Source organism: Sylvia atricapilla, chromosome 8 (genome assembly GCF_009819655.1).
Source record: "Sylvia atricapilla isolate bSylAtr1 chromosome 8, bSylAtr1.pri, whole genome shotgun sequence".
Taxonomy (NCBI): Eukaryota; Metazoa; Chordata; class Aves; order Passeriformes; family Sylviidae; genus Sylvia; species Sylvia atricapilla.
The window spans coordinates 3,556,811-3,578,029 of NC_089147.1; the positions used below are offsets into that span (position 1 = coordinate 3,556,811).

General features: G+C 49.2%; 2 protein-coding genes across 2 annotated transcripts in view; both read left to right on the forward strand.

The window, feature by feature from the left end:
- Positions 1-814: 814 nt before the first annotated feature.
- On the forward strand, positions 815-10,286 carry EEF1AKMT2 (EEF1A lysine methyltransferase 2). Its single transcript, XM_066323446.1, has 6 exons — positions 815-900; positions 2,641-2,706; positions 3,230-3,344; positions 6,498-6,605; positions 7,451-7,667; positions 8,424-10,286. Exons 1-6 carry the CDS (start codon positions 845-847, stop codon positions 8,549-8,551), a joined length of 690 nt encoding a protein of 229 aa, XP_066179543.1. The 5' UTR covers positions 815-844; the 3' UTR covers positions 8,552-10,286.
- Positions 10,287-17,424: 7,138 nt separating this feature from the next.
- The window catches only part of FAM53B (family with sequence similarity 53 member B), a 44,627-nt gene continuing 40,832 nt past the window's right edge, over positions 17,425-21,219 (forward strand). Inside the window, exon 1 of the mRNA XM_066323435.1 lies at positions 17,425-17,533. The gene's annotated coding sequence lies outside the window, so the exon portion shown is untranslated. The remainder of the gene's footprint in view (positions 17,534-21,219) is intronic.

A 21,219-nucleotide genomic window follows, 5' to 3' on the forward strand; every position in this document is an offset into this window, starting at 1 on the left:
CCTGGGGCTCCAGATCCTTCCCCAGCTCCGTTCCCTTCCCTGGACGTGCTCAGCCCCTCAATGTCTCTCGTGATGAAGAACATTGATGTGCTGGAGCTTGTCCAGAGGAGGCAACAAAGGTGATGAAGGAGATGGAGCCCCTCTGGAGCCAGGCTGGGAGAGCTGAAGGTGCTCACCTGGAGAGGAGAAGCTCCAGGGAGAGCCCAGAGCTCCTGGCAGAGTCTAAAGGGGCCCCAGGAGAGCTGGAGAGGGACTGGGGACAAGGGCTGGAGGGACAGGACACAGGGAATGGCTCCCACTGCCAGAGGCCAGGATTAGATGGGATATTGGGAAGAAATGCCGTGTTTCACACACACGGAATTATACAGGAGGCAACTGTGCGGCAGCGCAGTTTATCACTCTCATTTTCTTATTAAAACACCTTGCAATAAACCTTGTAACAGCAACAACGTCCGTGACATTTGCAACGAACAAATATTGAAAAGAATAAATAGTTCGTTTAGATATTTCGCTGATTGTCATGGAATCACGGAACGGTTTGAATTGGAAGGGACCTTAAGGACCATTGACTTACTGACTTACAATCCCTGCCATGGGCAGCCACACCTTGCACAGACCGGCTCGCTCCACGCCCCATCCAACCCGGCCTTGGAATCACTCCCGGGACCGGATTTTATGTGGCCGCGGGGATTAGAAAAGGATAAAAAAGGATAAAAAAAGGATAAAGGTTTGGGAGTGGACCGTGCCCCCCTCACGGCCGGATCACCGAGCGCGGGTCCTCCCGCCCGGGAGAGGCCGCGGCCGCTCCGCCCTCAGCGCTCGCTGGTTCCGGGGCGGGCCGGGCATGGCGCTGGCCGGGGACGGGCCCTTCAGCCCCTCGGTGCTGGGCACCAGGGAGCAGTGAGTGCCGGGGCACGGGGCGGGCACCGGGTGTGCCCCACAGCGGCACCGAGTGTGCCTCACGGCGGGCACCGGGTGTGCCTCACGGCGGGACCGGGTGTGCCCCACGGCGGGCACCGGGTGTGCCCCACGGCGGGCACCGGGTGTGCCCCACGGCGGTCACTGAGTGTTCCCCACGGCGGCACCGAGTGTGCCTCACGGCGGCACCGGGTGTGCCCCACGGCGGGCACCGAGTGTGCCCCACGGCGGCACCGAGTGTCCCTCACGGCGGCACTGAGTGTGCCCCACGGCGGCACCGAGTGTGCCTCACGGCGGGCACCGGGTGTGCCTCACGGCGGGCACCGGGTGTGCCCCACGGCGGGCACCGAGTGTGCCCCACGGCAGGCACCGAGTGTGCCCCACGGCAGGCACCGAGTGTGCCCCACGGCGGGCACCGGGTGTGCCCCACGGCGGGCACCGAGTGTGCCCCACGGCGGGCACCGGGTGTGCCTCACGGCGGGACCGAGTGTGCCCCACGGCAGGCACCGAGTGTGCCCCACGGCGGGCCCGGGTGTGCCTCACGGCGGGCACCGGGTGTGCCTCACGGCGGGCACCGGGCACCGAGTGTGCCTCACGGCGGGCACCGAGTGTTCCCCACGGCAGGCACCGAGTGTGCCTCACGGCAGGCACCGAGTGTGCCTCACGGCGGCACCGAGTGTGCCTCACGGCGGGCACCGAGTGTGCCCCACGGCGGGCACCGAGTGTGCCCCACGGCGGGTACCGGGTGTGCCTCACGGCGGGCACTGAGTGTGCCCCACGGCGGCACCGGGTGTGCCCCACGGCGGCACCGGGTGTGCCCCACGGCGGCACTGAGTGTGCCTCACGGCGGGCACCGAGTGTGCCTCACGGCGGGCACCGAGTGTTCCCCACGGCGGGCACCGGGTGTGCCTCACGGCGGGACCGGGTGTGCCCCACGGCGGCACCGGCGGGACGGGGCTCGGAGCCACCCGCGCTGTGGAAGGCGGCCCTGCCCACGGCGCGGGGAGTGGAAAGAAAAGGTCTTTAAGGTCCTCTCTCGACACGAACCGGCCTCTGGTTTATGTAGTAGTTTGTTTGTTTAGGGATTATGTGAGTCTGTAAAGTGGCGCTGCTATGCAGAGGGTAGGTCCTTCCTATCTTTTCACAGAATCATGGAATGGTTTGGGTTGGAAGGGACCTTAAATTCCATCCAGTGCCACCCCTGCCATGGCAGGGACACCTCCCACTGTCCCAGGCTGCTCCAGCCTGGCCTTGGGCACTGCCAGGGATCCAGGGGCAGCCACAGCTTTTTGTTCCCTGAGTTCCCTGTGTTCCCACCCTCCCAGGGAACAATTCCTGCCCAAAATCCCACCTAAACCTCCCCTCTTTCAGCTTAAAGCCATTCCCTCCATCTCTTAGCCCAGTCCCTCTCTTGGAGCCCCTTTAAGGCACTGGAAAGGGCTCTGAGGTCTCCCTGGGACCTTGTCCTCTCCAGATGAATCCACCCCCTGCTCTCCCAGCCTGGCTCCAGCCTTTGGAACATCTCCAGGCCTTTCCTGGACTCTCTCCCACATGTTTGTGTTCTTATGCTGAGGACCAGTGCCTCACCACCATCACAGCCAATTTCTTCCAAATATCTAGCCTAAATCTATCTTTCAATTTTTTCTTCCCATCCCCTCTTTAATTTAAATACTTCCCAGTATTGATTATGATGCCCTCTCCTTTCTTCTCCCTCGACTCCAGCTGGGATGCTGCGTACGAAAGAGAACTGCAAACTTTTCAAGACATTGGAGATACCGGGGAAATCTGGTAAATAAAATAACTCCTGCAGAGTGTTTCTCTTGTTTCTTTACTGTAAAAGACATTGCAAAACCACAGCCAGCAATTCAAGTTGCTGACAAAATGATGGGGAGTTTTACCATTGAAACCAGCAGTTCTTCTCTTGCCCAATTTCACGGTGAGGATTGCTCAGCTGCACTTGGACAAGTGTCATTACACAGAAATTGAGCTGGTAATTGAGGTCTGTGTTACTGACATACGTGCTTTTTATCCCTGAGCTCAGGTTTAGCCACACAAGTTGCCCTCGCTGCTTCCTTTTTGAATATATGGATGTTTTCACCTGCCAGAGTTGGCCTTCCAGTGAATTTTAAGGCTGCAGGATTAATTTTCACCTGAACAAAGCAAACACGGAATATAAGCTATGGCAGCTTTTACTTTAGTAACAGTAAAAAGGGTTTTGCAAAAGCTGGAGAGAGTGAGTGATGAAATAAACTTGCTGTACCTTTTGCACTTTTATTTTCTGCTTTAATTACCTTACCTGTTTTTTTTCCAGGTTTGGAGAAGAAAGCATGGTGCGCATAATCAGGTGGCTGGAAAAGCACAAGGTCCCCCTGGACAGCTCTGTGCTTGACATTGGGACTGGGAATGGAGTTTTACTGGTGGAATTGGTTGGTATTTTTGCAAAGTTTGTGTATTTTTTATACAGAACCAGAGCAGTTTAAATACAGTTCTCACAAGTGGCAGTGGTAGTCATGGGGAGCTGTAGCCTGTGTGAAATGCAAAAAGTGTCAGTGCTTCAGGCTTCAAAATTTGAAGTATTTATCTAAATCAATCAGCCTGAGCATCCCTTGTTTTACCTTTACCCTCCTGTTTCCCTACATTTAAAACTGCATTTCTTCCCATTGTTGTGTAAACTCCCCCAGATAAGGAAATTAGGTTGGCTAATTTACAAAGTACCCTCATGTACAAAACCAGACCCTTTCTCTGCACTCAGTTCTGATAATAACACTCATTATTGATGTAAAAAAAAAATAGGTAAACCCAAGGGCTTTTATGTCAATGACTTCAAAAGTTGTTAACACTTCTTTTAAGGAAGTGTCCATTTCTGTCAGGGTGGGAAATCTGATCAGGTATGTTCTGAAGTGTTATGATGTTTTTGTTGTGCACAAGATGTTCAGGAGAGCCAGTATATATTTTTTTTCTCTTTTTGAGTTTTTGTTTTTGTGTAATACTGGAGGGGAGTTGGTAAAAAAAGGAGCTGTCATATTGTCACAGCTTCTGTTGTTTTGCATTCCCCATTGGTTCCATTAGTTCCTGTAGGAATTGGGAAGACTGAAAGCCAAAGTCAGGTTCAAAGTGGAATTTTTTTTTTAACATGGGCTTTGATTTTAGGAGACTTTAAAGCCTTTATGGAGACTGGCTGCTACAGCTCAGCACAGGAGAATTTATGTCACCAAAAGCAGAAATTGCTCATCTCATGAAGAGAAATTAGCCTGATAATGGTGATTGTTGAGTGCAGTGATAGCTTTATCATAGTTGAAGTACCCAACAGAAAAATCTTATTTGTAAGACTTGAGTTTTATACTGACTCCACTTGCAAATGGGAAACTGATTTTTCATACTATAATGGGAAGATGACAGCTTGATAGCTTTTAAAAACTATTAACTCCTGTGAGAGAACCCTCCTCCCTTACATTAAGCACCTCACAGTACTGTGGTTTCTTTCACAGGAAATTTTCAGTCCAGTTCCCTCTTGAAAAGTGGCTTCAAAAATTACCTTGTTTATTTTTGCTAAATAATTCAGGATCTCACTTGCTTAGTCGATATAAAAGGAATTTTTTGTGTGCTAGCTGCAAGGCTTGGAAATAGAGTTGGAATTCTTTTGGCAGCTTTTTTTCCTTTTTGCCATAGGACTGTTCTGCCACTGGAGTTGGACTCCATCATGGGATAGAAATGGCAATACTGGAAAAATCTCAGTTATAGGGGGCATTATTAGCAGCTCTCTGCAAGGGAGCTACTTGAGGGTACATAAGTATCACATAAGTGGCATCCCTTGCTGTTTTTATATTTTTAGTAGACTGTGGTCCTACCCCTCTGAACTTCAGGGATCTGGTGGTAGCTTGGATTTGTGGCATAATTCTTTTTATAAACCTTCCAAAAATTCCAGCTCTTCTGAAGGAACCTTGCTGCCACAGAAAGCTCTGGCTTCCTCTTATTTTTATAAGTAATGTGAGAACCACCAGTATTAAACTTCTCTGAGGTGGAGAGTGTTCACCTGAGTGGAGGTGTCAGCCCTAAACACAGGGCAGGGCTGATAATGCTCCAAACTCCTCCTGCTCTTCAAACTGCTTCAAGCAGCAGCAGCAGGGTGCTGTTAAATCACCTCCAGGGCAGCAGGCCAGCTGCAGGGTGCAGCGTGGTCACCTTTGGCACGAGGGAAGGATCCCTTCCTGTCACAGTCAGGCCCTACAGGTTCTGCAGCATTTGATGTTGTTTATCTCTAAACCTTCCTTCTCTGCCCCTGAGACTAGAGGAGTGAATGGGAACTCCCTGGAGTGACTCAAGCCTTTCCTTTGCAAACAGAGGAGCTGTTGTGGGAACTACTCCTCCACCCCCAAACCTTCAGCACAGGCATCTGAGGAAGCCTGCTTTGCTCCAGGGAGGAACGTGGGCAGGAGCCTGAGCAATAAATGTTCTCCATCCCATGCAAACAACGGTGTCTTTGTGTTCAGCTGCGATTAGCCCTCGGTTCAGAACAGCTGGTTAGCACCAAGCTCAGGCCTGAGGGGCTGCCGCAAGGAGGAAGCACAGTTGTGGAAACTCCTCATCGTTTTCCTGGCAGTTGAGGTGTCAGCCTCTGGAGCAAGCAGAGAGGCAGCTGGATGCTTAACACCACTCCATGTGTTTTTTCCAAAGCCCAGCCTCCTCCCTGTCTCTGCTGTGACAGCCTGCAGCTGGCCAGAGGATCAGAGCTCTTCCATCAGGTTTGGATCTTGCCAGAGCCACTGACACATGGGATACCCTGAGCTTATACCTTCTACCCCAATCTGATCCCTTCACCTTCTGCCTCAGAGCAAAGACATGTGTCCCTGCTCCCCTTCCACGTGCCCAGCTCCAGCTGAGGCCAGCAGCCCACCTGCTTTGCCAAAGGGCTGCTGGGATCTCACCTGAGTTATCCTTATCTCCAACAAACTTAGACTAACAAAGTCTCGGTGTGCTGTCATATGTGGTGCACAACCTGCCTGAAATTTGCTGATACAGACACCTGGCAGCATGCAAATACTTGTATTCAAATAGACATTAGCATGAATAATTAGAAAAATATATGATTTTGCAGTGGATTTCTGTCCTAGTGAATTGTATTACGTCTTTTGGCTCTTCAAATTTGGGTTATAAACTAAATAATTGCTCAATCTCCAATGTTACATGTCAAAGAGGTTTTTTCCCTTGTTTTGAAGCATCTGTCATGTGTCATCACTGAAAATTCCTGGTTTCTAAGTTACTTTTGGCGCAGATAAGAGAGCCTGTTCCCCTCCAGGGTGTTACTTTTCACCTTTGTGCTCAGTTTTCCACTTGACATAAACCAGCTTTCAGTCACCAGTTCTTGTGGGGAGGTTTTTTGGGCAGAATAAAGTTATTTCAGCTCATTCAGCTATTGAGCTCTTGGAATGGTAACAGTTATAAGAATGAGTAGAAGGTGAGTTGTGTTTTTTACCTGTTATTAAGAGGAGGGGAGATGAGATAGATTATGGGTAGGGAATGTCCTGGCTGGATAAAAACAATTGCTGTCACACTGATTATGATTCTCTGCTTCTGTCTAGGCAAAGTCTGGCTACATGAATCTCACAGGGATTGATTATTCACCTTCTGCAATACAGCTTTCAGAAAAAATAAGAGAGAAAGAAGGGATGTCTAACATTAAATTAAAGGTAAGTCTTGAGAGAAAGGTAATTGAGGAAATAGAAAGCAATTGAGCCCAAGATTAAATGAGGTAATTGATATTCAGATCTACTCAGTATACTAAATGAATGATGTCTTTTGAGATTCATTGTGAGAGAGCTCTACCCAAATAAATCTATTTACGGGAGGATTTTTTTGGTCTTTATGTTTTTTGTTTGTAACAGTCAGTAATTCTAATGAGATTTCCCTGCTTGGAACAGGCAGCAGAGTAGTGGCTTACCAAGTGGCAAGTTCTGTATTTTAGCTGCTACATTCTGAATTTCAGACTTGAGCTGGAGGAAGAAATCCTTAAGTGACAGGATCCCTACCAGTAGCTGAACAGCAGAAAGGTTGAGAGGCCTTGCTGGAGCAGGGGTAGGAGCAGGTGACCCCCAAAGGCCCCTTCCAGCCTCAGCCATGCTGGGATTCTGTGGCTGCCTGTCATTCTGAGCTCTCTGCTGTGCTGTTCTACCCTCCTGCTCTGTACCTGTGTGATGTCTCTGCTCCTGTGTGTCAGCTGTAAAATCTCTTTGTGGCAGGCTCTGTCTGTTCTTCTGCATTTGTGCAGCGCCTGGCACATGGCAGGGATCAAAGTACAAATAATGATTTAAAGAATGAGCTTCAAGTGTGCTAGTTTGAGCTTTAGATTACAGCAAATCGACCATCACACAATGTGTAGAGAAGAAAGAAGCTGCCGTGGCACTGTGAGTTACCCTTCCCTGAGCACACCCATTGTCAGGATTGAAGCTTGGAATCCTCAAGCCTTGCTTTGCATTAAAGATTCAGCAGCTGCCGAGTAGAAGATTGCTCTCACAGCTGCAGACTTCTGGTTTAGGTAGAAGACTTCCTGGCCCCCTCAGCTGAGCTGTCAGGCTTTGACATTTGCATTGACAAGGGGACTTTTGATGCCATAAGCCTCGACCCCAGCGACGCGGCGGGGAAGAGGAAGCTGTACGTGGGATCCCTGCGCAGGGTGCTGAGACCAGAGGGCTTCTTCCTCATCACCTCTTGCAACTGGACCAAGGAGGAGCTGCTGAACGAGTTCAGAGAAGGTAAGCAGCTGAACAGATCCCTCTGCCAGCGTGGGGCTGCTGAAGGAAGGGATGAGGGAATTTTAATGTGTGCGTTAGCATATTGACTTTCCCAGATCAGGATTAGAGGAGGTAAAGCGATTAGTAAATGCTCCAGCCTGTCTTCCCTCTGTTTTCCTCGGGACTTACAGCTCCTGTGTTTGCCAGGGCCAAGGGAGGACAGGTTTCCCGGCATTTTGGAGGTTGGGAATTTCGATCTGATTATCCTGGGAAAGTGTGTGTGGCCCGCTGATACTGTTTGGGTGCTTGATTATTAGACCCAGTTCACCCTTTGATTGCTCCGAAATTGGGGTAACATTGTTACCCATGTTTAGGGGAACTGGCAAGTTTGTGACATTTCCTATCACTTCCCCAGCTGCCCTTTTGATCCATCTAGGAGTATTTTTTACATGCCAGTCAGCTCCTGAATCTCGTGCCTGAGGCTTGAAACTCAGTGTGGATCTGAAACAACCATCCCTTCTGGGGAACCGAAATTACTGGCAAAGTTCTCATCTTTTCTGCCATTAATTTGTGCAAGTCAGCCAGCTAGGATTTTTATTATCCGTGGAAGAGTTTCAGCTGTATAAAGCAGTGATGCAGTGTAACAATACAGTCCCATAAACTCACAGATTAACTGCAAGTTTTCCAGACGAATAAAGAATGGCCTGCAAAGGGTTATCCAAGAGGCGAATAAAACGACTTCCTTCTAATAAAAGCATTTCAATTTCTGTCTGGCAGGATTTGAAATTCTGGAGGAGCTGCCAACACCCAAGTTTTGCTTTGGAGGAAGAATTGGAAACAGTGTAACAGCATTGGTTTTCCAAAGGAAAAAAGTGAGGCCATCCATCTTGGACAAATTAGATTAGATGAGAAAAGTCTGAACTTTAAACCTGACAGAAAACCTCAGACACGTGTGTAAATAAATGCTTTTAGAGTGCACAGTAAAATACTATGTATGGAGCTCTGAGGGACTATAAAACATTGCCCTAGAAACATTTCAGCTTTGCATAATTTGCCCATAAATTGTGTCCTTGCTACAACCTCACTTGTTTTAGAGGAGCTGCAAGTTTGGAAGAGAGAGGGAAATCAGATGTGCTAAATGCAGAGACCAATATAACTGAATGATATTTGTGTTTGAAACATAAAGATTTTCTGATATTTAATTTCTGTGCTGGTAAGCAGTGACCTATAGAGGATATAGACCTATAGTGACCTACAAAGCAAAAATCTCATTTCTCTGTTGGGCAGTGGAATAGGGAACAAGCTTTTGCAATGTAAGTACTGGATCTTTAATGAACACGAGGGTAGGTGTTGAGGGAAATGAATACAAAATCCACAGCACTTTCAAAAAAAAAAAGGACCAGTTGGTACTTTAAATTCAGATTTTCTGAGGTTCTCAGACTTAGCATAATGGTGTCTCCTCTGAAGTAGCTCAGCCCTTTTCCCACAGAGGGAGTGGTTTGAAGTCTCCCTTTCCTGACTGTGTTCATGCCTGGTCAGTTCCTTTCTCTGATCTCATGAATACATAAAGGTGTGATGTTGCAGCCTCTGGTGTGTGACATGTGCCTCCTTCATTATTAACCTGCTGTATAGGAATGTCTTTAGAGCCACAATGACAAGAAGTTTTCCAGTGAATTTCTCAGGATGGATTTTAACTGCATAAATCCAAAAGAATTCAAAGCAGAACCATCCATTCCTTGTTCCTTTTTTTTTTTTAAATACACGTATTTTAAAAACTTCAGCGTGCAATCCTTTTGCTCAATTTCGTTGCCTCCATTTCTTGTTTTGTAATCTCAGAATATTGCTGTTGCTTGAAAGGCAGGAAAATGAGATTTCTTCATGCCTCGACAAACACATTTGCAGGTGACAATAAACTTGTTCTTTCAAACATCAAGGAGGCCCTCTTAGGCAATCAGGTTTTGTTTCACAGGCAAGGTCATGTTTGCTTATCAGGGAATTGCTTCTCCTACTTTCCACACTTCTCCTCGTTCCCAGGCCTCAGGAGATCTCTAAGGGTCAATAAATACTTCCAGTCCTTTCCCAGAATAGGAATCAAGGCATTATTTGCAGAGGGGTTGAGTCCTCCCTCTGTGATCCATCTGTGGAGGTTTTCAAGGTAGGAATCCTACTGCTGCATCTTTTTGCAAAATGGAATATATTCAATTGGGAGAATGGTTTTATCAGCAGTGCTGAAAAAAATCAGTCTCAGAATAATTCTTTGCATATTTGGTCAGACTTGGGTTCTAAACTGAGGGTCAAAACCATGGGCTTGTTTCCATTTGGGTAACTGTTGTAGTCCTGTGTTCTGCCCCTGCCCAGCAGCCAGCTGGAAGGCTAAGAAATGTAACTGGGAATCCAAAGAGAGGATTTTTAAGCACAGCAGTACAAAGGATTCAAAGAACACTGCTGATAACAGCCTCAGTAAAAAGCCTGTGACATTTTTGGCATCAGGTAGAGTTAATACAAAGAAATTTTAATTTTCAAGGACTCTGGCAGGATGTGTTTTGGGCATCTGTTTTATTCCCATCTGTAATTTTTTGCTAATGAAGGCATGATGTGTATTTAATCATGGAATGAAAATAAAATCAGGCCTGTCATGGATTTTCTTTTAATCAATTACTTGGAATTTAACCATAGATTCCCACTTCACAAGATGTGTAAGGCTCAGGGCAAGGATTGTTTTCTCCTCCCCACAGAACTGATTATTGTTAGTTTTTGTTCTCTGGGTAGTATTTTTATAAAACTTGTAAAGCTAAAAAATGAGCTTCTTAAAATTGCCTGAAAATAAGGATTTCTGCAGCTGATCTGTAGTTTGCATATTCCTTCAGTCCCAAGCACTTCCAGGTGTCACTGGAGAGCAGAAAAATGCTGGTAAAACATGTTTTAGGAGCTTTATTTTAAGGCAACAGTAACCAAAGGCTTATTATTTAAAATCTACTCTGTTGGAAACCTGGCATTTTCTGGATAATGGAGTCTAGGTAACTGCTCAAATACTGACTCAGGAGTATTTTTGGCTATGAGGATTTGGAAATTGCTTGTCCAGGACTATCCTTGATTTGGGACAGTTCATGTTGGTGGGAGGTTGTTGGTGGTGTGATCTCTAAATGTTGATGCATTTCAGTGAAAAAAACTTAGAAAAAGAGGCAGAGGAATAAGCAGTGATTTAGGAGGAGCAAGTCTTTGCTGGAAGTTGGGTGGTGCTCCACGAGAATTCCTGAAGGCTGGAATCTTCATGACTACACAGTTTGTGTGACTCTTGGTTCCAGCTGCAGGAGAATGAATAAATGCAGCATCTGAAACACATCTTGCTCCTATTGTTTTGCTATCAGAAAACTCTGTCTGTGATTTCACTGTCAAATATGAGGTTTGTGGGTAGTAAGACTAGCATCTTCCGTGGATCCCAGAGGTGGCTGAGCCCACAGGCTGTTCCTGCAGAGCTCAGTTGAGGCTGGATGATGCTGTGGAGCTGGCAAACCTTCCTGGAGTGGTTTTGCATAGAACGTGGGCAGAACAGAAAGGGTTTGTGTTCCCTGGTTCATTGACGGAATGCTGAAGGATGAAATTCTTTCAGGACTGACCTTTTATCCCTGGAAGACTGAGGATGGCTTTTAGTGCCTAAGCCCAAACAAAGCACCTCCACCAACATTTGTGCTCAAGCCTGGCTCCTGATGTCTCCCATTGCCAAGAAAACTGTGTCTGGGGATTCTCCTTTGAGGCATTTACTGGGAGAGGCCACTGAGTGCATTGCAGGTTTTGTGCCACTGAAAGAGCTTGGAGCATTTTACACTGGAGTTTTATGGGGCTTAGCACAGAACTGAACTGTCAGGATGAAATATCTGAGAGAGGTGAACAAGTGATATTAATGAAATAGTTATTGATTTGAGATGTCTGTTCTAGGAGAGTTTTTACACATGGGACTCTGCTAGAGTGTGAGGTAAATGGGTTCTCAAGACAGAAAGCCTTTGCCCTTTCAGCATTACAGCACTTTCTTGAAATAAGTATTCCATAATCATTTTTATAGGGATTAAAACGTGAGAAATACCAGACATGAAAATTGTGGCATAACTGAATGAACACAGAAAATTCAGAGGGAAGGATAATGTTTCCTTACTCCTTGACTTCCTTTTTGGTGACCAGTTTGTAATCTGCAAGAGAGGCATGTTCATTTGATGGTCCTTAAGGAGCAGGAATAGTCATAGGATCCCAGAATGATTTGGGTTGGAATGGACTTTAAAAACCATCTCATTCCAACCCCCACTATGGCCTGGGACACCTTCCACTAAACTGAGTTACTCCAAACCCTCCCCAACCTAGCCTGCAGTGTTGTCCAGAGGCTGTTTTTCTAAAAATTGAATTTTCTTTTTTTTGAAGGCTTAGAAGATATGAAATTAATATTCTGTTCTTGAAACTCAGTATAATTTTGTGGTGTAACATGAAGAATTTCTGGGAGCTACAACTGTTTTTTAAGAGCTGTTGGGTTACATCAGAAACACCAACAGAATGATGGCAGCTGCTTTTCCAGACAGGGCCAGCATTGATGCAGCATGTGATTACAGGCTCTCTGTCCCATCAGGAGAATATTCCTGCAAATCATTATTGAGAGAATCATTGCAAAGCATTATTGAGACTGAAATAGCTGTTTGCATTATGGGCTCACCTTCTTGAATTCAAACCCACTGTTGCAACACCATTTCTGAAATCTGGGAATAGCCAGCCAGCTGCTTTGATTGTATCATGGCATTCGAGGTATTTAACACCTGTAACAAAGGAGATTCAGGGTTGGTTTGGTTCTTTTGGGTTTTTTTTCTACTTTGTACTTTTCCAACCAATGTTAAAAAGGAACTTTCAGATATTTGAGTTCTTAAACCTGCTGTTCACAGCAGAGCTCGTTATACCTGGGTGAAGGAGTGCATGTCCCACCACCCAGATCTCAGGTGTGATTCTCTGGAGAGCAAACAATGTTCTCTCATACTACTTGTATCAAAATTATTTCAGTTCTGCACTGGCTGTGAAACCTGTGAGCCCAAAGAGTCAAACGAGGGGGTGAACTAAAATCCCTCACTTAGAACCCCACTGGGTTTGGACCCAGGAGTGCAGGGTGAGGCCAGGTGTGCAAGGCACAGCGAACAGATACCTGCAAAGCTGAGCTGACAAAGCCTCTTTGGAGTTATTTTTATGTAAGGATGAGTTCTTGAATAGCTTTTCTGGTGCATTAGGCACAGCATGCTTCCCTTCATTGCTGACAGTGGCTTCCATGTATTTCTACATTCCAGGAATGCACTGGCAGCACTGTAGCCATTGTGAGGAAAATCTGCCTGTGCATATACTCTGCTATGTCTGTTCTGCTGTGAGCCAGGGTGCCTGGTGTAAGGCTGCCAAATTTTATGTTATTTCATACCAGACAAAATCTTTAAGTGTGGTATTTAGCAATATACAGCAAAATTTTCAGTGTTTTGGCACTAGGATTGCTTCCCTGATCTTGGCATGCCGAGAGGTGGAGAACATGGCTTGCTGCAACAATAACTGCTTTATTTTATAGGCCCTCCAAGCATTTTAACTTATGGAATCATCTCCTGTAAAATACGTGGAGAGCACAAAGAACATAATTGGGCCAGGGCTTTGCAAAGCCGTGAGGAGATCTGCCTTTGAATTCCTGTTGCTTGCTGCCTTTTCTGGGATAAGAGGAGAGGGAGGCTGCCCTGCACAGCGTTACCTGCTCCGGCTGAACGGGTGGTGCACGGCTCTATCCCATGCTTTGGCTGCAAGTAGGCTGAGCATGACCTAACCCTTGTGCTAGCAGCTAAATTGAGGAGCAATTAATGGCTACCAAGGGCTTTCAGTGAAAGGGGATGAGGTGCTATAGCCTCCAGACAAAGGAGGAAAAGGAACGCTGGCGTGTTTTGTTTAACACAAATAAGGGAAAAGCCAACCTGTGGCTTAATTTCCATTCGTTAGGTAACAGTATAACTTGAAATGAGCCCATTTCTGTGTTACTGGAAATTAAGCTGAGTGCTGTCAGGCAAACTGGCTGCTGCCAGGTAACACATAAATTCTGGGTAATCACAAGTGCATGAGCCCGTGCTGGAGAACCAGAGCTAATAGAGCCCGGTGAAGGAGCAGAGACAAACCTCAGCACAGTCACTGCAGCAGCCAGGTATGCATGGACAGTGTCACGTGTCAAGTAGAGGTGAGGAGAGTGTGCATGTATCAAGAAATTTTAGCTGTTGATGGGGCTGAGAACTGAAATTCAAGCAGAAGGATCTTTCACCCCAGTTTTCAGTAGTAATTAGCCTTGCTGGCTGCTGCCCTACCCCAGGGCTCCTTAACTCCATGGGTGCTGCACTGCTGCTTATCCAAGACGAGGTGATGCTTTGGGCATGTCTGCAGCTGCCTCGGGCTTTGTGAATGATGGACAAATAACTCTGGGCTTATCTTAAACCAATTCAGACCCAAACGTGGCTGACAAAGTGATAAGCACACTCAGGCAAGAGAAAGGCTCACATATGTATTTCATGGCCTATTTATTTTATCCATCAATGTTTCCATTGCTCCCAGGCTGGGGCACCCAGATCAGGTGTCACGCCCTCTGCCAAGGCAGGGAGGGAAGCAGCAAACACAAAGCTCTTGCATGTGTGCAGCAAATGGCCTGTGACTTAATAAAGGGATTTTTAAGTTTGGTGGAAATCCCATCGTACACCAAACGCAGTCAGAACTACACTCCTCATCTCGACCCTCTGCACAGCAATGCTTCACCTGTTTAGGGCATCTGTGATTCAGATATTTTCTGACACACAGCACATTGGTCATATTACAGAGATATGCTCATTCCCTGGGCATGAAATATTGGTTAAAAATACTTCTGCTTGCTGTTATTAGGATTTTGCAAATTTGAGGATTTCCCCTGAAACTGGAGGGTGGCTCTGAAGCTGGTCTCCATTTTGTGTTCCTGGAGACCACTGGTGGAGCCAATATGTCCCTGTGAGTATGTGGTACTCAGCACAGCTGAGAGGCTGGGACACCAGCCTGTGACTGGGACACCAGCCTGTGACTGGGACATCAGCCTGTGCCTGGGACACCAGCCTGTGCCTGGGACACTGACCCTCTGGCCCTGGGCAAGCCCCTTACCTTTGTCCTTTGCCTGGCAGCAAAAGCAGAAGGACAGACCCATGAATACCTAGGATGTCTCAGGTGCTCAGAAGGATCTGAGTCCTTGCAGACACCTTGTAGAAGTGCAGAGTCCTTGTGAAAGAGACAAACGTCTGAAATTATTTGTAACCTTGGTGCATATGACTCGAATAACAACAAATTGGAGCAGACAGTGAAGCGTTGGAAAGGCTACATGGAAAGAAGGCTCTAACTGTAGCCAGATCCTGTGTACTGGAAGTGAAGGAAATGCTGTCTATCCACAGGGCTTAGCACTCCTACATCGACATGTCTTAATGACTTGGACCCCAGAACCGTGGGGATCATTAGATTTTTTTCCTATCCATGGTTTCCATCCCCATCAGGAAGGCTCCCACTCAGTGGGTAGCAAAGGCACTGACATCTGAGACAAAAACACAAATGAAATCAGCTCACAAATGAACTGAATGAATCTTCCGTCCATGAAGACTAAACTCTCTTGGCCAGTTCTTTAAAGCTTGAAAGTTATTTCTTTTTCCCACCCCCTCTTCTGACAAAGGGAAAAAGCACTGTCCAGAACAAGGGCCTATGGGCAGCCAGTTATTTGAACAACATGACTGAAAATACTGTCTGTGGAAAACAGGTTTGTGCTTCAGCAACAGGCTTTCACATGTGCTGGGAACTCTCCACAGCCAGCTCATCTGTTGGGAAGCACAGAGGATGAGAGGCAGAAAATGCTGGGTTTGGAGCAAGCTGCAGAAGCAGACAGAAAACAACTTTCTGCTTGAGTCTTGGAGCCCAAGGCTGCCACGGGAATGGATTCAATTACGCTGTGAGCTTTATTGCTGAAATATTCCACTGGGAAACCATAAAAAAACATTTTCAGACTTGATTCCCGAAGTTCTGGAAAAGGAGTTAGCAAGTGTTTTATTGCTACCAGTCTCAACACGTGATAAGAAAAGCAAATACTGAGTGGGATGGAGGAAAATGATGCAAAAGCCCCTCCACATCATCAAACCCTTCTCCCTGTTCATCACCCACTCAGACTGGCCACTCCTGCTCAGTTTTATGTGTGCTGAGCACGGAGCCACTTTTGTTGAGATCAGCCCTCGCTGTGTTGGTGGGAGCTGCTCCCTTGTTAAGAACGTGCCCGTTACTTCTGCTTGCCTCCCTCTTACTTCTTCACTGCATTAAATCCTACCTGATAAGTCTTCCTCGACACTAATTTGTTGTCCTGGGCTGTGCTGCGGCAGGGCAGGACACCAGGAGCACTGCTGAGTTCACAGCTACAGCTTCTCTTGCCATTCATGCCCTCACTTGTCCCCTGCTTGTCCCTTACTTGTCCCTACACGCCATCCCCAGCACCGTGCCCGGCCATCCAGCCGGGTGGATGAAATTCAGCCCCAGATTCATTCCTGATGACATCTGTGTTGCCTGCTCGCATATGTTTAAGATTAATGCTTGGGCTGTGTTTTGTAATGAGCCCTAAATCTTCCTTTTAGCTGTCATGTAGTTTCCTTGTTCGCTCGTTACGCTCGCTCTCGGAAGGAGCCCGCGTGCTGTGCACGGTGCAGCCTGCGTGGATGGAAAATGTCACAGTGCTCAGCGCTGCTAAAGGCCATTCCCACGGGAAGCCAAGCACATGTACCTCCCAGGGCTGCACAGGGCTCACGGCCCCTTCCCAAACAGCCTTCAAGGGAACTGGAGAGGGACTTGGGACAATGGATTGGACTGACAGGGTGAGGGGGAACAGCTTCAAAGCGACAGAGGGCAGGGTTAGATGGGATATTGGGAAGGAGTTGTTCCCTGGGAGGGTGGGCAGGCCCTGGCACAGTGTCCAGAGGAGCTTTGACTGTCCCTGGATCCCTGGAATTGTCCAAGGCCAGGTTGAATGGGGCTTGGAGCACTCTGGGGTATTGGAAGCTGTTCCTGCCCTGCCCATGCCAGCGGTGTGGAACTACAGGATCTTTAAAGGTCCTTTCCAACCCAAACCAGTCAATGATTCTACGAAAAATTGAGAAAAAATAAAGAGTGGGGGTTTTATTCACTGCTGGGTGCAGGGGCGCATGGTGTCTATTCGCCATGTGCCAAAACTTCAGCGCTTCTTCTTGCGGGGACATTTCAATGAGCTGCTGGTGAGTCCAGCTCTCCTGCTCCTCCCCGGGCCGGCCGTGCCACCAGGAGTCACTCTCGGCCTCCGAACGGGCGGCGGAGCCCCACGGCAGCCGCACCCGCAGCATCCCGGGCTGCGGGCCCGAGTGCGGGCGCTGATGCGGCGGCAGCGCTGCCTGCGCCAGCCCGCGCCTCCCCGCGGGGCAGCGCCTCACCGCTGCCCGAATCCCCCTTTTTATTATTATTGGACTTTCCCCCCACCACACACACGCCGTTTCTGGCGATGTTTAACCCCGGGGAAGCCCATTCGGGGCGGCGGCCGAGGGTCTCCCCCGCCCGCCCTCGCAGCCAGCGCTCCGGTGCGCGGGTCCCCGGGGCGGGCGCTCCGCAGGTGCGGGCCGGGCTCTGCCGGCGCTGGCTCCGCTCAGGAAGTGACAAGCACATTTCCTCCTCCTCCTCCTCCTCCTTCTCCTCCTCCTCCTCCTCCTCCTCGCTCCCTCCCTCCGCCCGCCCCGCCCGCAGCACGGCGGTGGCGGCGGCAGCGGAGCGCGGTCGGAGCGGCGCCCACAGCCGGCCCGGCCGGGCCGCTCCGCCGCCACCGCGGGAAGCGCTCGGTAAGCGATGCCCGGAGCGCAGCGGGGCCGTGCCGCCCCGGGAGGTGCCGGAGGGGAGCGGACAAAGGGCGGCGGGGCGCCCTGCCCGGGGACGGGGCGGCTCGGAGGGGATGGGGTCGGAGGGTGGTACCCACCGCATCCCCGCGGAGCGGGCTGGGGATGTCCGCCTTTGTGCCGTCGGGTCTCAGCCCGCCCCGGGGTGAGCGGGGGGCACCGCGGAGGAGCCGCCCTGGCGGAGCGTGGAGCGGTGGGCTGTGTGTCCGGAGCGGCGGGGGGGTGCGGGATGCCGAGCCCGACCTGCGGGCACGGGCGGCTCTCCGGAGTTTGGCGAGCGGGCAGCCAGCGGTCCTCACCCGCCCCGAGCCCTCTGCCTTTGCCGCTGGAATGATTTCCTGCGAAAGGATCAACACGTGCATTCCTTTCTCCGGGCCGACAGTGTGCTGCTCCGGGGGGCTGAAACTCGGCTGCCGCCGGGCTCGGTGCAGAACTCGCCGGGCTCGGGGGTCTCCGGGGGGCTGCAGCCCAGGGCAGCCGTGGCTGAGCATCCCCGCAGAGATGCTCTCCGGCTCACCCAGGGCCAGCGCACACTTCCCACCGTGCCGTGCCTCGGATTTCACTCCTGGCACGTGTGAGGCAGCAGCACAGAGGGGACAGGCCGGTCCCCGGGTGGGTCTCCAGCGCCCGGCGCCGCTGCGATGGGACACGGCAGCGCCTTGCTGTGCGAAGTGCCCTGGCAGCGGGGTTGTCCTAGAAAGCCTGTAAGTCTTGTTTCTCCCTTCAGTGACGTCAGGTCGATCAGGTTCTGAGGTACGGGAAGGTTTCACCTACAGCTGTACGCAGAGATTTTCACGGCTAAGGGGGTTTTCCTCAGTAATTTTTTAATTTACTTGACGCACAGAGAGAGTTTGCAAGAGCGCGGTGCCTGTCACCGAGTTGTGCCGCTGCCTCCCGGTGCCGTGCGGTCTCCACACACGCTGGTGTACCTTGGCAGCTCATCCCCTCCTTAGGAAATCCTCTGGAGTGAAAAGTAAGCGTAATTTGTTATGAAATAGGCTGATAGACGAAACTTCGGTTGGCGATTGAAACCAGATGTGCATATTTTCCTTTTGAATCCTCAAGCAATACTGAAAGCCTATTTTGACAGATTAAAAACTACTTGCAAATTGCAGAGGTAGCAGTGTTTTGTGATAATCCAGTAAAAGCACAGAGGGCTGTGAGCATCTCTGCCCAGTGTTGGGTATCTCCAAACACAGGAGGTGCTGCTGCCATCACTAAGCCCAAATTCCCTTGGCCTGCCTCTGTCGTGGGCAGAAATATTTACCAGGGCTTGTCTGAGGGCTGAGAAAAGAAATAAAGAAACCCCAAAACAGTGTAGATAATGTTTCTAGAGAAAATATTTGGGGTGGGTCATGAAACAGATTAATTAGAGTTATAGTAAAAAAACCTGAATTTCAGAGCGGTTTGCTCTGTCCTTATCTCTCGTGGCTCGGTGCAGGTTTGAAGTGAGCTTCTGATTTATTTCTTCATTTTTAAAACTCCCGTGGAGCCTGAGGATGCTTGTGGTGGTGGGTGTGTCACAGCCAGCCCTGGCACGGCCCTGCTCAGGGGGGCAGGATTAGGGCTGGAGGCACTTTATCGGGAGAAGCACTCAGCCTCTTTGCTTCCAAAGTGGGGGGAAAAAAAAAAAACCCAACAACCCAGCCAAAACAACCTGCCGTGGAATTGTTTCCTTGTCTCCACTTCAAGAGCAGGGGAGGACAGCCTGCCAAGCACAGCCACGTGGAGCACGGCCACGCGTGCCGGAGGTTTTACTGCCCAATCTCTGCCTCCACACTTTCTCACTTCCAGCTTCAACCCAGAGCAGGGAGGGAAACTTCTGTCACTTCCAGCTCTGCACAGGGCCGAGGTGTCCAGGAACCACAGTGGTTATAGAAAGCAGATGGCCTTTTGCTGGAAATGTAAAACTTTACACAGAAAAAAATCTGTGCAAATCGGTTCGGTGGATAATTGATTTGTGTGAGTGAGATGCAGATTTTTATACACGGAGATCAAGCAGACTGTGGGACAGAGCCAGCACCAATGTAGGTTAATTTTCAGCTGTGGATACCTGCATAAATAAATACATGAGTATAAATATGCACGCATGCAAATAGGCAAACCTATACCAATATAAATCCCCAAATCTGCATTGGTTAATTATATGAAACTTGTTTTTTTTTTTTTTTTAATAGCGAAGACTGGCTTCACTTTCAGCAAAAGTCTAGGCAGAACAAGATACACAACTTTTTGTCAAAACACCTGTATTTGTGTGCAGAACTGACGCCATGGGCTGTATCCTGATGGGTGGGGAGGAGAATGAGCTTTGTTTGTCCCACTTGTCTGTTTATTATTGCTGGTTGATTTCTGATTTCTCAAATGGCAGCTGTATGGTTTGAGACTCTTCTTCCTTTTTCCTCTTTTTTTTATAAGTTGCACAGAATTTTTTCTTTTATTTGTCAGGATGGAGGTGGTTTGCACTTGCCTTGTAAAATTTCAGCTGGAAAAGGGGACAGACACTGAACGGGTGATACTGAAAGGGTGATTTTGGTTTTGTCCCCTTCCCCCTCCTGTGTCACGTGGTTTGTCAAATGATGTTTCTGGGAAATAGTCCTCATGAGCATTAATCTGTGGCAGGGCAGACTTTGGACCAAGGGGCTGGGATGGGGCAAGGTGCCAGAGATGCTCGTAGCTGTTTGGAGAGCTCAGCCTGGCAGGGTCCAGTCTCCTTCCCACATCCCAGGGGAGGAGAGGGCGAGCAGAGCCTTCGTGTCAGATCTGCACTCACCAAAACTCTCTCCTAGAGTGAAAACACCTTCAGAAAACCAAGTTTTATTCCCGTAGCTATGGGGGACCAGGGTAGCAGAGGGGCTGGGATGTTGCTCCTCTGCAGCTCCTCCAGCAAGCTCTCTTCTTGGCTGGTGTTTTCTGCTCCTTTCTCTCCCAAAACGGGAGGAGGAGGAAGAGGAAGGAAGCCTGCTGACTCGGAGAAACAGAACTAAAACAACAAAGCAGGTCTGCCGAGAAGCAGAGGGCTGTGAGTGCCGTGGGTCTCACGTGTGTGGTGGCAGCCACAGTTCCCATTGCAGGGGTCCCTGTGGGGCTGGGCAAAAAACATCACCAAAACAACAGTCTGCTCCTCAGAGAGCTAAATATAAACTAATCGGGCGTAGAGGAGGGAATTTTCCACCGTGCTACTCCTCTGTGCCTGCCAGCCTGCCCTGTCCTGGAGCCTTCGGGCTGCTCCCCTCCTGTCCCCGATCCCCAGCGTGTCATGGGGTGAGTGCCACCACTCTCTTTTGGGCTGAGACCTTCTGTAAATTCCTTGGAAGCGCTCAGGACACTGGCAGACCCGAGCCCTGGAGCTCTGGTTCTGCCCACAAGTCTCCCTACGAGCAGTGGCCGTGTTGTAGTTGTAGAAAAGGATTTCTCCAAGGTCACACTCCGTGCCAGCCTGGCTGCCTGTGACCCAGCCGTTTCTGTAGAGCAGCAATGCAGAACGTGGCTCTGCTGCAGGGAACTGGAGAGAGCAGATCCATGGGCTGGTTTTGTTTTCCCAAACTTTTCTGAGTCGGCTGCCTTTAGAGAGACAAAAATTCCCAAGCAAGAGCCAGTTCCTGAGACCTCGCTGGGATGGTGCATCTCGGTAC

Bases quoted from the DNA above. Each gene is read 5' to 3' on its own strand.
- EEF1AKMT2 (XM_066323446.1), top strand. From the start codon at position 845: ATGGCGCTGGCCGGGGACGGGCCCTTCAGCCCCTCGGTGCTGGGCACC. The intron at 2,707-3,229 runs GTAAATAAAATA...TTTTTTTTCCAG, and splicing joins GGAGATACCGGGGAAATCTG to GTTTGGAGAAGAAAGCATGG. The intron at 7,668-8,423 runs GTAAGCAGCTGA...TCTGTCTGGCAG, and splicing joins GCTGAACGAGTTCAGAGAAG to GATTTGAAATTCTGGAGGAG.